This window comes from Manis pentadactyla, chromosome 13 (assembly GCF_030020395.1).
Source record: "Manis pentadactyla isolate mManPen7 chromosome 13, mManPen7.hap1, whole genome shotgun sequence".
NCBI classification, from domain to species: domain Eukaryota; kingdom Metazoa; phylum Chordata; class Mammalia; order Pholidota; family Manidae; genus Manis; species Manis pentadactyla.
Window position 1 is genome coordinate 27,460,275 of NC_080031.1, and position 13,051 is coordinate 27,473,325.

A 13,051-nucleotide genomic window follows, 5' to 3' on the forward strand; every position below is an offset into this window, starting at 1 on the left:
TTAATGTATCTTTTCACTTAGTATACCTACTTGCTGACTCCTGGCCCCACATATCCCTGGATGTGCTGATAAAAGCCACATTTAATCTCAAACTCCTTTTGATGCCATTAACTGATATTTTTCCTGCCTTTACCCTTTTGTTCCTAAATCTCAACTGATCCACAAATTTTCCTTCAACTCAATTTTACAGCAACATTAGATATGCATTACTGGCTGCATTTTTCTTTGTCATAGAATTGTAATTTATTGAACCGTAGTAACAATGTCCTCTACAATAGTCACTCCCCTGCCAATCCTCACCAATTTACATACTTCCCGTTGCCATAAATTTGCTCTCTAATTACCTCATGTGAATGATCAGAATTCTAATTCATTCACTGCTGTAGTCCAAATAAGAAGCATAAATTCTGATACAACTGTCATTTTTTTTTAAGCCAAAAAAACCCACTATGGCATCCTCTGAGAAGTTTTCCTAATTCCCTAAATTTTGACTAAATTCCGACTGTGCGTTACTATAGCACTGAATATAGTTCCTATTGCAGTATATACCACAATTGACTGCATTGTTGTCGGTCTGTACTGTTAGGCCGTAAGGGTCATGGAGGCAGGCACCATGTGGTCTTGCTCTCTGATGAATCTCCAGTGTATCGATTGCACCGTGCCTGCCCACACGAGATCCCCAATAAATATTTGATGATCTTATTATCACTTTGCAACTACATTGAAGCTATGGATTCCTTTCCTTTATGGATTTCAGTAGGTACAATTATTGCACGTGTTACATACTTTTAAGGAGAAGTTATTTCTCTCACAAGACCCTGAAATAAATTTAAATGCATGAAAGATGAAGGAAGTGACATGGAGGGAGCATCCAACACCAGGATACAGATGGGAGGATCAAGTACAGGCAGGCTTCAGTACAGGAAAATACTGCTTTTCAAAATTATTTTGTCTTGGATGTGGGTTAGTTCGAGCTCAAAACGCACTTCTTATAAGCAAAATGTATTAATACATTTTTGTCTATTTTCCCAAGACAGTTCATCTTTTATGATGCATTTGAAATACTGACCATAGGCAATGAACAACAATGGCAGCAGAAGAAGACACTTTCCTTTTTTTAGTGTACCCATGCTCAGGTCCTGTGTTGGGTGTTTTATATGCATCCTCTCATTCCATTCTCCTAACAAAACTGAAATAGATGTCATTATCTCCACTGTACAGTAGAGGCACTCGAGGTTTAGAAAATTTAGCAATTTACTCAAATTTGCCCAGACAAAAATGTGTAGGACATGTGTTTCTTTTGGTTTAGCTTGGGTTTTTTTGTTTTGTTTTGTAGGAGATTGTTTTGAGCACAAATCTGTATGATTGCAAAGCCATCACTCTTTCCATTATGAAATCAGACTGTAACACCAGTACTTATGAGAAAACACAAAAACAATGAACAGAAATTCATTTAAAAATATCTTAATTCCTGCTACTTGACTATTATACACACAAAAAACGTTTGATGAAGGCAAATGAGTAGAAACAATATAATACAGAGAACAGTGTAGTACAGAGCCCTAAACTGATCATCAGAATGCTAACCTTCTAATGCAATTTCTTCCCTAACTAGCCACATGATCTTGTATAAATTGTAAAATGACCTTAGTTTTCTAATATGTAAACACAGGATAATTCTGTGTCCTAATTTGAAGTTCTGCAACTGTTTGCCATGAATACATGTTCATTCTAGTTCCATGGACAGATGTCAGGAAAAGCCTTAACTTTGCTACTCAAAGTATCCAAATGCCAGTTCACCAAAAAGCAAACAACCCCAAAAGTCAAAATAAAATCTAAAAAAATGTTTTTAACTCTTCAGCCATTTCCTAAATTTATCATTGATTCATTTAGAAAACTTTCTCTTTACTTCTTTCAAACAATTTCAAATAACAGACTGAGTACTTCCTCAGTATTTCAATAACCAGAAATAAAAGACTTTCAGGGAACTGTACCCTCACAATCTGCTGCTCAAGTCTCATTTTTCACTATCTCCATGCATCTTCTTTCCATTCCATAGTCTAATGCTGTAGTTTCTTATTGCTTAGATATATTTTTAAGTTTTCTCTTATCTCCCTAGAATTCTCTTCCCCTCTCTCACTGGTGAACTCTACTCATCTTTTATTTAGCTTAACCACCACATCCCATTTTCCTTAATCCACAAACAAAATTAAACTCTTCTGTACTTCATAGCACCTTATGTATACTTGTACTGCTGCATATAACACATACATTGCCTCTGCTTACATGTCTGTCTAAGCTGGAAGCTCCCTGTGCTTAGCTCAGACTGTGACATGCAGTAGGCAGTCAATAAACATTTGAAGTCCTCAACTGAGTATCAAATGTTTAAACTTCTGTTATTATTGCCAGGTCTTTTATAGGCAAGAGGGTCACAGCAACAGTCAAGTTATTGAAACACAGAAACCTCAAGCAGTAGTACCACTCCCTGATGCTGGAGTCTACATTATTGAAGTGCGAGCATACAGCGAAGGAGGGGATGGAACGGCTAGTTCCCAGATCAGGGTACCATCATATTCAGGTGAGTTTGACATAGCAACTTTAATTTGATGACCATCAGCAATGTTGAAATGGTGTAAGCCTCATGAAAATTAATATGATGGGCTCCATGGTTCAAAGATTTCGAGAAGTCTCTTTTCTCACTCTGATTTCCATACCATCCTCTGATTCATATGAGCAATGGTAGTCTGCTCAGAATTGCTGAATTTCTACAAATCTAGAAGGAGTTAATGGTTTTCATTAGAATGTCCTTATTTGTGAAATTGCTTGCCCTGGTCTTAAGCAGCACCTGCTGGCCACTTGGGCTTTGCAATATGACCTTTAAACTGGTACTGCACTAGTTTAACATACCTGTTTCTCTATTGTCTTGCCTATCCTCAATATTAAATAGTGGAGAGTAACGGCCAGGAAGGTTTAAATGGAATGTTTTTTAAAATTAAAATTTGATTGATTTCAAAATAAGTTATAAATTTTATTGAGATAGTTTTTGTGTTTTTGTCTTGTTTTCTAGCTTTGTTGAGATACAACTGACATACAGCATTGTGTAAGTTTAAGGTGTACAAGGTGTTAATTTGATATACTTATATCTTGCAAAATTATCACCATAATAATGTCAGTTAACACCTCCATCAGGCCAAGTAACTACCATTTACTTTTTGTGATTTAAAATAAATCTACTCTCTTAGTAACTTTTAAGCACATACTACAGGATTATTAACTATCATCACCACGCTGTACATTAGATCTCCTGAACTTATTTGAGCACCATCATTATTATTATCAACATTAACAATTTTGAACCCTTACTGTATGCCATGCATAGTCATAAATGCTTTACATACATCATATTATTTTAGCCTTAGAAACAATTATATGAGATAGGTGTTATTATTCATATTTTACAAAGAAAATTTAAGTAACTTGCCTAAGACCGCACTATTACTTAGTGGAAAGACCAGGATTCAAACCACATATGCTTGGGTCCAAGGCCATACATCCTCACCACTACTATCATTATTATACTAGCAAGGGAAAACTGATTATAGGAAGGTTTTACAAATTTGGAAGATGTAAACCTTTCACTGAGGTAGTCAAAAAAAGAAGCAAAAAATTTTAATATGCAAACCTCTCATTAAGAAAATACTAGGCAATTTTCATTAAAGCCTTGTATAAAAATGTTTAATGTGCATTTAATTAGTGGACAGTTATGAGCATTACTTATAAGCTACCATTCCCAAGAAGAATTGTCAAGCTAAAAAGAAGAATCCAGTGATATCCTGTAGGACTCTGCATGTGAGTTTAATTTATTCAACATATTTCTCAATTTGGATTAAGACCAGAGGCACTGTGAATGAGTTTTTTCAATTCTAGAAAGTGAGCTAGAAGGCAAACACAGAGAAGAAAATAATAAAATACACTGAAACTTTGAGAAAAGGCTATTGAAATAATACTTAATAAGTAAATTATTGCATAAAAATAAAAGATGAGATAAAGGACATTGTTGGGACAATTGATAAAATTTGAGTAATGTCTGTAGATTAGATATTTTATCAACATTAATTTCCTGTTTTTAAAAACTATATTGTGGCTGTATAAGACAATGTCTTATTTTTTAGGAACTATAAAAATAGGAACTATAGGTAAAGCTACATCATGTCTGCAACTTACTTTCAAATGGTTCATAAAAATGTATATGTTTATAGAGAAAAGAAAGTGAGAATAGTAAAACATAAACACCTAAGCAATCTATATGAATACTTTGTCCTATTCTTACAACATTTGGTATGTCTAAAATTATTTCAAAATGAAAACTTAAAAAAAAAAAAATAACAAGATACAGGATATTTGACTATTTGAGAAATTCAGGTATAAAGAACTAAGAATTTAATTATACTGTGGCCACACAATAACTTAATACACTGTATGATTCATTTGTAAAAGTACAGTTTCAAAAGAAAGAAAGGTAATAATGTCTTTACATTGATTAGTTCACAATCAAACTGTTTATATATGGGTTAAATATTCAAGAGAGCCGTGAAAGACTGAAGATTATTTTTGAAAAGTGGAAAAGATGCCAACTGTCCTCTTTGCTTGCTTCATAAATCTCAAATTTCTAATAACAGTACAGTGAGCATTTACCGAGTCCTGATCATGTTCTTGGCATTACGCCAGGTGTTTTCCATATACTCTCTTATTTTATTCTGCTAGCAAACTTCTAACAAAGCTCTCTGACTCTCCTGGGTTCCTTGGAACTCTAAGATAATTATATTCTAAAGTATCATAAAGATAATCAGCCCCAACCTTGAAAATATGAAGAACTTGATTCTCCATCTTATATTTTAATTAACTTGTAACTTCTATTCCCTGAAAAAAAAATTTTCAACTTTCATGTTTTAAACCCACAAAAAAATGAGCAACAGTTGGTTTCATGCTAATCATTTCCCAAAACCAAAAGCCTAAGTTGAAAGACTCATTCAAGTTAAATAACTAGTTAGTTTTACAGAAGGGTCTAGAACTTAGTCCAATGTTGTTGTTTATGTTTTGTTTTGTTTTGCCGTATCAAAATAATGCTTTCGCTTTGTGGATTCTAGGTGGAATTTGAGATATAGTCCCTACTTAGCATTCTAAAAGTGAGATGTTTTGTAAAAGTGTCATGTAAGTTGATTTAACAAAGATTCAGCCACTCTAAAATAAATAGAAAGGAAGTTTTCACAGTTTTTATTTATTAAGCATGTACATACTATTCCAGTAAGGCTTTGTCACTGTGCCTTTCTTATAGCTCACATGTGGCCATGCACGTCACAACAACCCTATTTTGTACAAGTTGAAATATATGTAACATTCTCCAGTATGTTGATTAATAGGTTTTATTAGAACCTTAGCTGTAAAAATTTTCAAAGGAAAGAAGATTTGCTGCTTTGGGTGTGTGTGTGATTTACCAAACAAATGATTATTCAGCTCTTAAGTAAGCATCTGGAAAATAAATTTAGACTCTATTTCTGTAGCAAAAATCACACCCAAATTCCAGTTACATTACATCTGGTCAGGGAGTATAACTTGACAGAAGGATGATTCCAAACCTTGGGTGGGACATTTTGTTAGTAATATATCATTAAGGCTTTAATAAAGGCCAATCATTGTTTTAAGAGAGGCAATACATAGGGGCATCTATTTCCACTAATCCCAGCTCAATGACTTTAAGCAAGTTCTATAATCTTTCTAAGCTCCAGTTCCCTCATCTACAACAAGGGGGATAAATAAATAATAGTACTTACAGCAAAGGAATGTTGTAAGGATAGAATAGGGTAATATGTATGAAGGCTTTAGTGCCTTTAGTGCATGGCATATGGTAAGAATTCATTAAATATTAAACATGATGATGATAGACTTCTGGCTTGAAGAACCATTCCTGAAGTTAGATATAAGGGTAGTACTTAGTTTGTGCTTATGCAGAGCTATCTAAACTAGTTCAGACTAATCAGTTCACATCAGTGAGTGTAATCAAAATAACCACCCTAATACATTAAGTGAATACAATGTTTCGGCCTCAAGAGGAAGAAACTCTCCTCTTGAGTAGGTAAGGGTCATGAAAGATGGCTGCCCTTTGCCAAGTTTGACCTGAGAATCTAGAACTTCAGCCTGCTCTACTGAAGCAGTCAAATCAATCAAGGACCCATAGTTAAATTAATTAAATAATAATTATTATTAAGTTGAAAAATTGAAGTAATTAAATTAGGAATTCCTGTTGCCAAAGACTTTTACTAATTAGTTTGCTCCATTTCCTGAAGTAATACACTATAGAAATTATGTTATTGGTCATCCCTGGAATTGGGGATGTTTGCAATCAGTGCATCATTGGTGAAACACACACTGAATCTCCTGGTGAGATGTGTTTTTTAGACATGGTATAGCCTTTTAACACAGTATTCCATTGTATACTTCTGCCTTTTATGTCACTTTTGGGAACCCCAGACAATGTCTTATTTCATAAGTACAAGTAACGCCCTCAACAGAAACAGGACCAAAGTTGTACTCATTTGTCTTACACACCCAAAAACAGCTCTCTCCTCGCTCAAGCAAAACTAGAATAACATGCTCTGTTTAATGCTTCTCTCTTTTCACAGGTGGAAAAATCACCAGTGCTCAGCCAACCCTCCACACTGTCTCCACATCTTCATCATCAGTGACCTTGCTCTTGACATTGATGATTTCTTCAACCTCTTGGTGAAACCTGCAGACCTAATTTGTCTTTCTTTGTTTAGCTTGATAACAGATGAGAATTAAGTGTAGTGTAAATGGAGACCCAGGACCCTGAGGTGAGCTTTAAAGACTTGGGGCTACACATGGTGCACTTAACAGGAGGTGGATGGAGGAATATTACTTATCCATCAGGTGTCTCTTTGGTTTTTGTAAATGGAGAGGACAGTTCTTGGTCTAATAAAAATATGCAGATGGTATGTCATGAATTTTTGTAAGCAAAGGTAATTTCTGTCAAATGTATTCTTTACTTTTTTAATATGTTGGAATTTGATTTTCTATCTGATGCCCCTGAGTGCCATCCATTTGTCACTTAACTGGTCTCTAGCAGATCTGTTTCAGACACAAATACAAAACTAAGAATGAAAAGTTTGCTAAAGACTGAGTCTACTGTTTTTCATTTTCCCTTTGGCTGACTGTTCTAATTGACAAACTGGCAGGAGATATGAAAAAAATACACTAGTTGTGTGGTCCACTATGGGATAAGTATACTCAAATTTTCTTGAAAAATATTGCATGATTGCATAGTGAAATAGCAAAATTTGTCAATATGCTATTCTATATGCATCCCTAGGGAAGTTATTAGGATAGGGAATAAGCCATTTACTCTAATACAAGGTAAATAGAAAGTGAAGCCAAATGAATTTCAGTGTTATTGTTTTTCACCAAGTACTATACTATCTAGCTGAAAATGTAGTAAATGTTTATTTTTAATAACAAAAGATAGTTTAAAGTCACAAAAAAATATATGATCACTAAAAACTGCCGACCCAGATATGCTGCCCAGGGGGCTAACCTGACAACAAATGCAGGACAGAGCTTCCCCATCTCCTTGCCTACTGCCAAAGCAGATGCTGAATTAAATCCAAGGTTTTCTTCTAATTGCAAATAATTTTAAGGATAATGAAATTCGTTTATAAATAATTATGCATACAGATACTCCGTAGATTAAAATGGTGCAAGCACAACAAATAAATTTTGGTTTTTAAACAGTTCTAAGCATCACATGCCACTTATAAAATCTTAACAACTATTAAAACAAAGAGGATGTCGTTGATAAATTGATTTTTTTTAAATTAAGCTGTGAAAACATGGCCTCAGTACAGAGGCTTAGCTAGTCCAACCAGTCATACACTGGAAGGTAATCCCGATAGCTACTTTGAAAAGTCAACTTAAATCTAGGTGATCCTAGATACTTGGAAAGTTAAGTTAAAGTTTTCTACTTGATGATATCTTACAGAAGTTCTAAGCAATATGCAAATGTGCTAGAGCTCACATTACCCAAGAAGATGCCAGAAGGAATAATTATTGCAAAGTCATATGCCAAAAAGGAACCTGTGAAAACTATACTTCTACAGATAATGTTAAGTATGAGCACAGAAAGTAGTTTCTCTTCTTTTATAAAATCTAAACCTGTTCATTCTACTTTCATCTTTAACAGCAAGAAAAATGAAACAACATGGGTCTCAAAGTTCTGGCTTTAGAGATTAATCCTTGTAGAATCAGAGGAGAGATTGGAATTTCTGTTCTGAACATCCTAAAATATTGGTTGCAAAGCCACAGTACAACTGTTTATGTGGGTTACTCATTCCTTTGGAGCAATTATATCCTCCAAGACACCCCTAAACAAATGAAGTGATTTAAAAGACTCAGTTAACAGATCATTATAGTAAATTAGTACAGATGGTGACTATAGCAGCCTGTGAATAATAATGACCAAGTGGCCTTCTTTGAGCACTTCCTTTGGAGTGGGAGAGGCTTGACTTTTCAGATAGAAGGAGGCTAACTGTTTAGCAGGCAAAACATGTATTCTCCCAAGTATGGTGTGGCTTGCAGGAACAAATCAAGCATCTGAAAAAAAAAAGGCAACAAGAAATATTAATAATGGGCAATAATTCTCACATCATATTTGATGAATCAAACCATTTTCTTCATTTTTCATGGTGTTATATACTAGACTTAGTGAAGGACTTGAAGAATTAAGTTACTATTGAAACTCTTAAAAAATAGCCCAATAAGTATAATATCAACATATGACAAATTCAAATTAACCAATATTTCCAATTAGCTGATGGATGGCACACATCTGACAGAATATTTACATGTAGAATGTCTGATGTTTTTTTTCTTACAGGAATCAGGGATATGGGATGTTTTTACTCAACATGAACAGAATATGTATTTTATGTCATAAACCTATTTAAAAACAGGTTTTAAGTGTTTATGTACTTATGTATTACACACTTACTTTGTAGAAAGCAGAACAGCATTCCTTATCAAGGTACATTAACTTTCAGCTGTAGCACTGAGTGAGCTTTTTCTTCGATGGGACAGTAACAGCGCAGTCTTAAATCACTAAGTAGACTGTATTTTTGTATCAATGTCCATTGAACCATGAAGAAAAAAAACACTCCCCCTACTTAAAAATTTCATGAAATCAAATACATTTTGCATATCCAAATAAAGGTACTATGGACCCATGTCAAACAAATATATTGTATACAATCTGTATATATACTATATATAATGGTATATACCATGTGGAAGGCACAGTCAGATAATAGTTCTGTGTACTGTTCTTGTAACATTAGATCTTTTTAATAAATAATTCTCTTTTTATTGACTTTTATCTTCTCTCCTGTCAAGTACATGAATGACATAATGTATTTCATGCAGACTAAAGTATGTTCATGATTATGGTAGTGTCTTCACTACCAGGAAATGTAAGAACTCTGTTGTTAAGATTTTAGATTCAAAAATCTCTGTAGATGCCTGTGGTAATCCCAACTTGAAAACTGGAAGCTATGTCAAGGTATAAACCAAGAAAAGAATCAAATACAAATGGATAAATTCAGTTAGACTCATTTATTTTTTTTCTCAGGAAAGGCAATTTAATTAAATGAATTCTGTAGAGAGTTTGTTGAATGCAAATTTGTTTTTATTAGGACCTGTCCATCCCAGTCTATCCCAGGTAAATCTTCATAGACAGAGTTAGTCACTCTTTTGTGCTTCCTTAGCACTGTGTATGCATCTCTGTTATGCCAGCAATCACGAGATATTGTGATGATTTGTTATGAATGCTTCTCCTCTGCTATCTGGTCCATGAGATCCTCCAAGAGGATCATATATTCATCTTTGGATCTTTGAATTTCTCTCACCAGTGAGTAGCACAGTACCTCGCACTTACCAATAGGGCAATTAATTGGATTTGACTTAATGCTGGCCTTAAAATTTTCCTTTAGAACAGGTTTCTCAAACCTGCGTGATTATCCAAATTATCAGGGAACCCAAATCTGGTTCAGTATTTCAGGAGTTAGAGAACCCTATTTTCAAAATCTCCTTAAACATAAAGTGATACTACTCTATTGAAGGAAATTTGGCAATAACTGGTAAAATTTTGTGCAGATTTACCCGTTGACCTAGCAATCCCATGTCTAAGAATCTGCCCCTAAGATAAAGTAGCAAAAATATTCAATGTCAAGTGAATATACAAGGTGCAGAACAATGAATATATGCTCCTTTTGTGTAGGAAAGAAGTAGGAAAAATACAAACATGTATTTGCTAATATTCTCTAAAAAAGTAATGGAAGAATAAACTAATGACTAATAAAAATTGTTGCTTATTGAGAAGGGAGACAATGGGATATAGAAACAAACATGCAAGTAAGCTCTTTATTTATTAACTTATAGTTTTGACTTTGGAAGTACACATATGTTTTACATTAATTTAAAAATTAAGCAAAAAGGAAAAAACAAAGCAACCACCCAAAATTAAGAATAAATGGAAGATAATAAAACTAGCTATATCAATAATATGGCTGGTAAGTTAAAGTTTTTCAGTATAGAAAAATTACAACCACACAAATATTTCAAGTAAATATTTTGACAGTATATCCTTAATGGAACATACATATCAAGGACAAAACACACACACACACACCCCAAACAGAAATCTTGAAGTACAATTTTTGGTCTTCTTTTGAGTAGCACAACTAATAGAATTATTTTTGAACTAGCCAATATATAAATATAAGTGTTAAAAGTATTAAGAGTAAATTTCAGGATAAGAGAAATGAATATATAAATTTTTTAAAGTTCAGTAAAACCTATAACCTTTGATTTTGAAGTATCAGTATGAATTCATATTATTTAATCTTTTTCTTAAAAACTATATTTTAGCTTTGTTCACTGGAAAGGCCTAGACGAACAATAAACACCCTTAATGGATAAATGATACAAATAATGAGTTAGTTATGTGCAAATTGTGGTCTCCAAATTCCATTTACCATGAAAGGAACTTTCTTGGAGAAATGGCTGATTTAAGGTCACAGACAGGAAATGTACAAGATGGCCTGGGATTTCTTATTGTGCCTACAAAGACTACCATTTACGTGGAGACTTAAACACCTCCCATGAGCAAAGATGGGAGAACTTGATTCAAAAATAACAGTGATAGCAATGGATTGACACACATCTAATATCTAATAATTCACTACTTCATACTAATATACACACAAATCATCAGTTATCTTAACTGGATGCAAGATTCATCCTTCTGAGAATTATTATTAAAATATAAAAAGGGAACAAATTATCCTGTTTTCCTATAAGGACTGTTTTTCAGGAAAATCAAACAGTTGAGGAAGGATAGCTCAACTTTATAAAACAATCACAGCTAATAAATGCAAATGAAATGACCAAATCAAGAAAATAATAAATAATTTGCTCAGGCAATGATTATCAGCAGAAGTTAAAACCATGAGGTAAAATGCTGATGAAGAATATTTCACTAGAATTATCAGGCTCCCATTACCCAAACCCATTGATTTTAACATCACTGAAAGGAAGACACAAAGACATTAAGTGCATCTTGATGTGATAGAATAGGATGTATACAGCACTACCTCTTCAATATTCTTGTTTTAAAAAGTTTTATCACAAACCTGAATTTATTAAAACTCTAGGCATAATTTATCAAGATATGTTGGAGAATAAAATAAAGTAATACCACGTGAAAGGGATCATCCCCATCCTGACTGTGGAATACCTTGTAGGACAAAACACTCAGCTCTTCTCAAATAAAAGACATGCAGATTTAAAGTGGGGGAGGGAACTATGACTGCATTAAAACAGACTGAGAAGGAGTATCAGCGAAATGCAATGTGTGGACTTTATGGGGATCCTGACTCAAACAAACCAAGTGTAAACACATAACTGAAACCATGTAGAAAATTTAAATACTGACTGGTATTAGAAAGGAAGGAGAGAATGATAATGGCATCAATAGTTACTTTTCAAAAAGTCTTTAGCAGTTAGAGATACATACAAAGTATGTATAGGTAAAAATAAAATGTCTAGAATTTGCCTTAAAATATTCAATTAAAACAAAGGAAATTTGAGGAGTAGAATATACGAAATAAGAAAAGAAGACTGTAAATTATTGTTGAAGCTGAGTAATGTGTTAATAGACATTTATTACACTATTGCCAAGATTTGTGTATATTGTAATATTTTCTATAATAAAAACTTGAAAAGACCTCTGCTATAGATTCCTTGGCAGGAACAGCCACCTGTGGAATATTACTAAGACCTTTTAAAAAGGGCCAGAGATATATCTCTCTATCTTGATCTTTATTAGATCATTTTCTCTTAAGACAATGTTTTATGAAAAGGGGAACTATACCACATAAAGCCTATTTAATTTTCTGTGCTTTTAATATTAACATAAGTTTCTTTATCAAACATATGTTATGTATCTCTCCTGACTCCTTAGACTCACCTGCCTCTCAGACCCTGAATGTTTGCTCCACATCAGCTGTCACTCAGCTAACTAACACCCTTCAGGACTAATCACTTCCCATACATGGGACCACCAACATCTTGTCCAGGAGTACTGGGCACTTCCCTTTGGCTGCCCGATTCTCAAACCCAAGCCAACCAGGCCTACTTTCAGAATTCTGGTCCCTCTCACGACTTCTGTATATAAATAAAATGGCACAGTACGGGGCATAGGATTTGGATCCCAACTAACTCCTAAGAATATTGGATGATGAAGAACAGAAGTGCAACTTGGGAGGGGAGGCACTTTGACCAATGGGAAAAAAGAGACAGATGAAGTCAGACAGATAAACTTACTTCCTCTTTTTTTCCTAGCTATGTCCCAAAGCATGATTTCTTCATATAGCCCATCTAGTGAAATCTCACATGTCCACACAAATGTATCTGGGAAGGATACAAC

The 13,051-nt window shown here is 34.0% G+C and overlaps 1 protein-coding gene across 1 annotated transcript in view; it reads left to right on the top strand.

Annotated features, from left to right (window-relative positions):
- Positions 1 to 7,814, top strand: part of CNTN5 (contactin 5) — a 1,238,002-nt gene extending 1,230,188 nt beyond the window's left edge. Inside the window, exons 24-25 of the mRNA XM_036902818.2 lie at positions 2,410 to 2,578; positions 6,681 to 7,814. Coding sequence (XP_036758713.2) covers positions 2,410 to 2,578; positions 6,681 to 6,784 — 273 coding nt within the window. The 3' untranslated portion in view covers positions 6,785 to 7,814. The remainder of the gene's footprint in view (positions 1 to 2,409; positions 2,579 to 6,680) is intronic.
- The last annotated feature ends 5,237 nt before the right edge of the window (positions 7,815 to 13,051 follow it).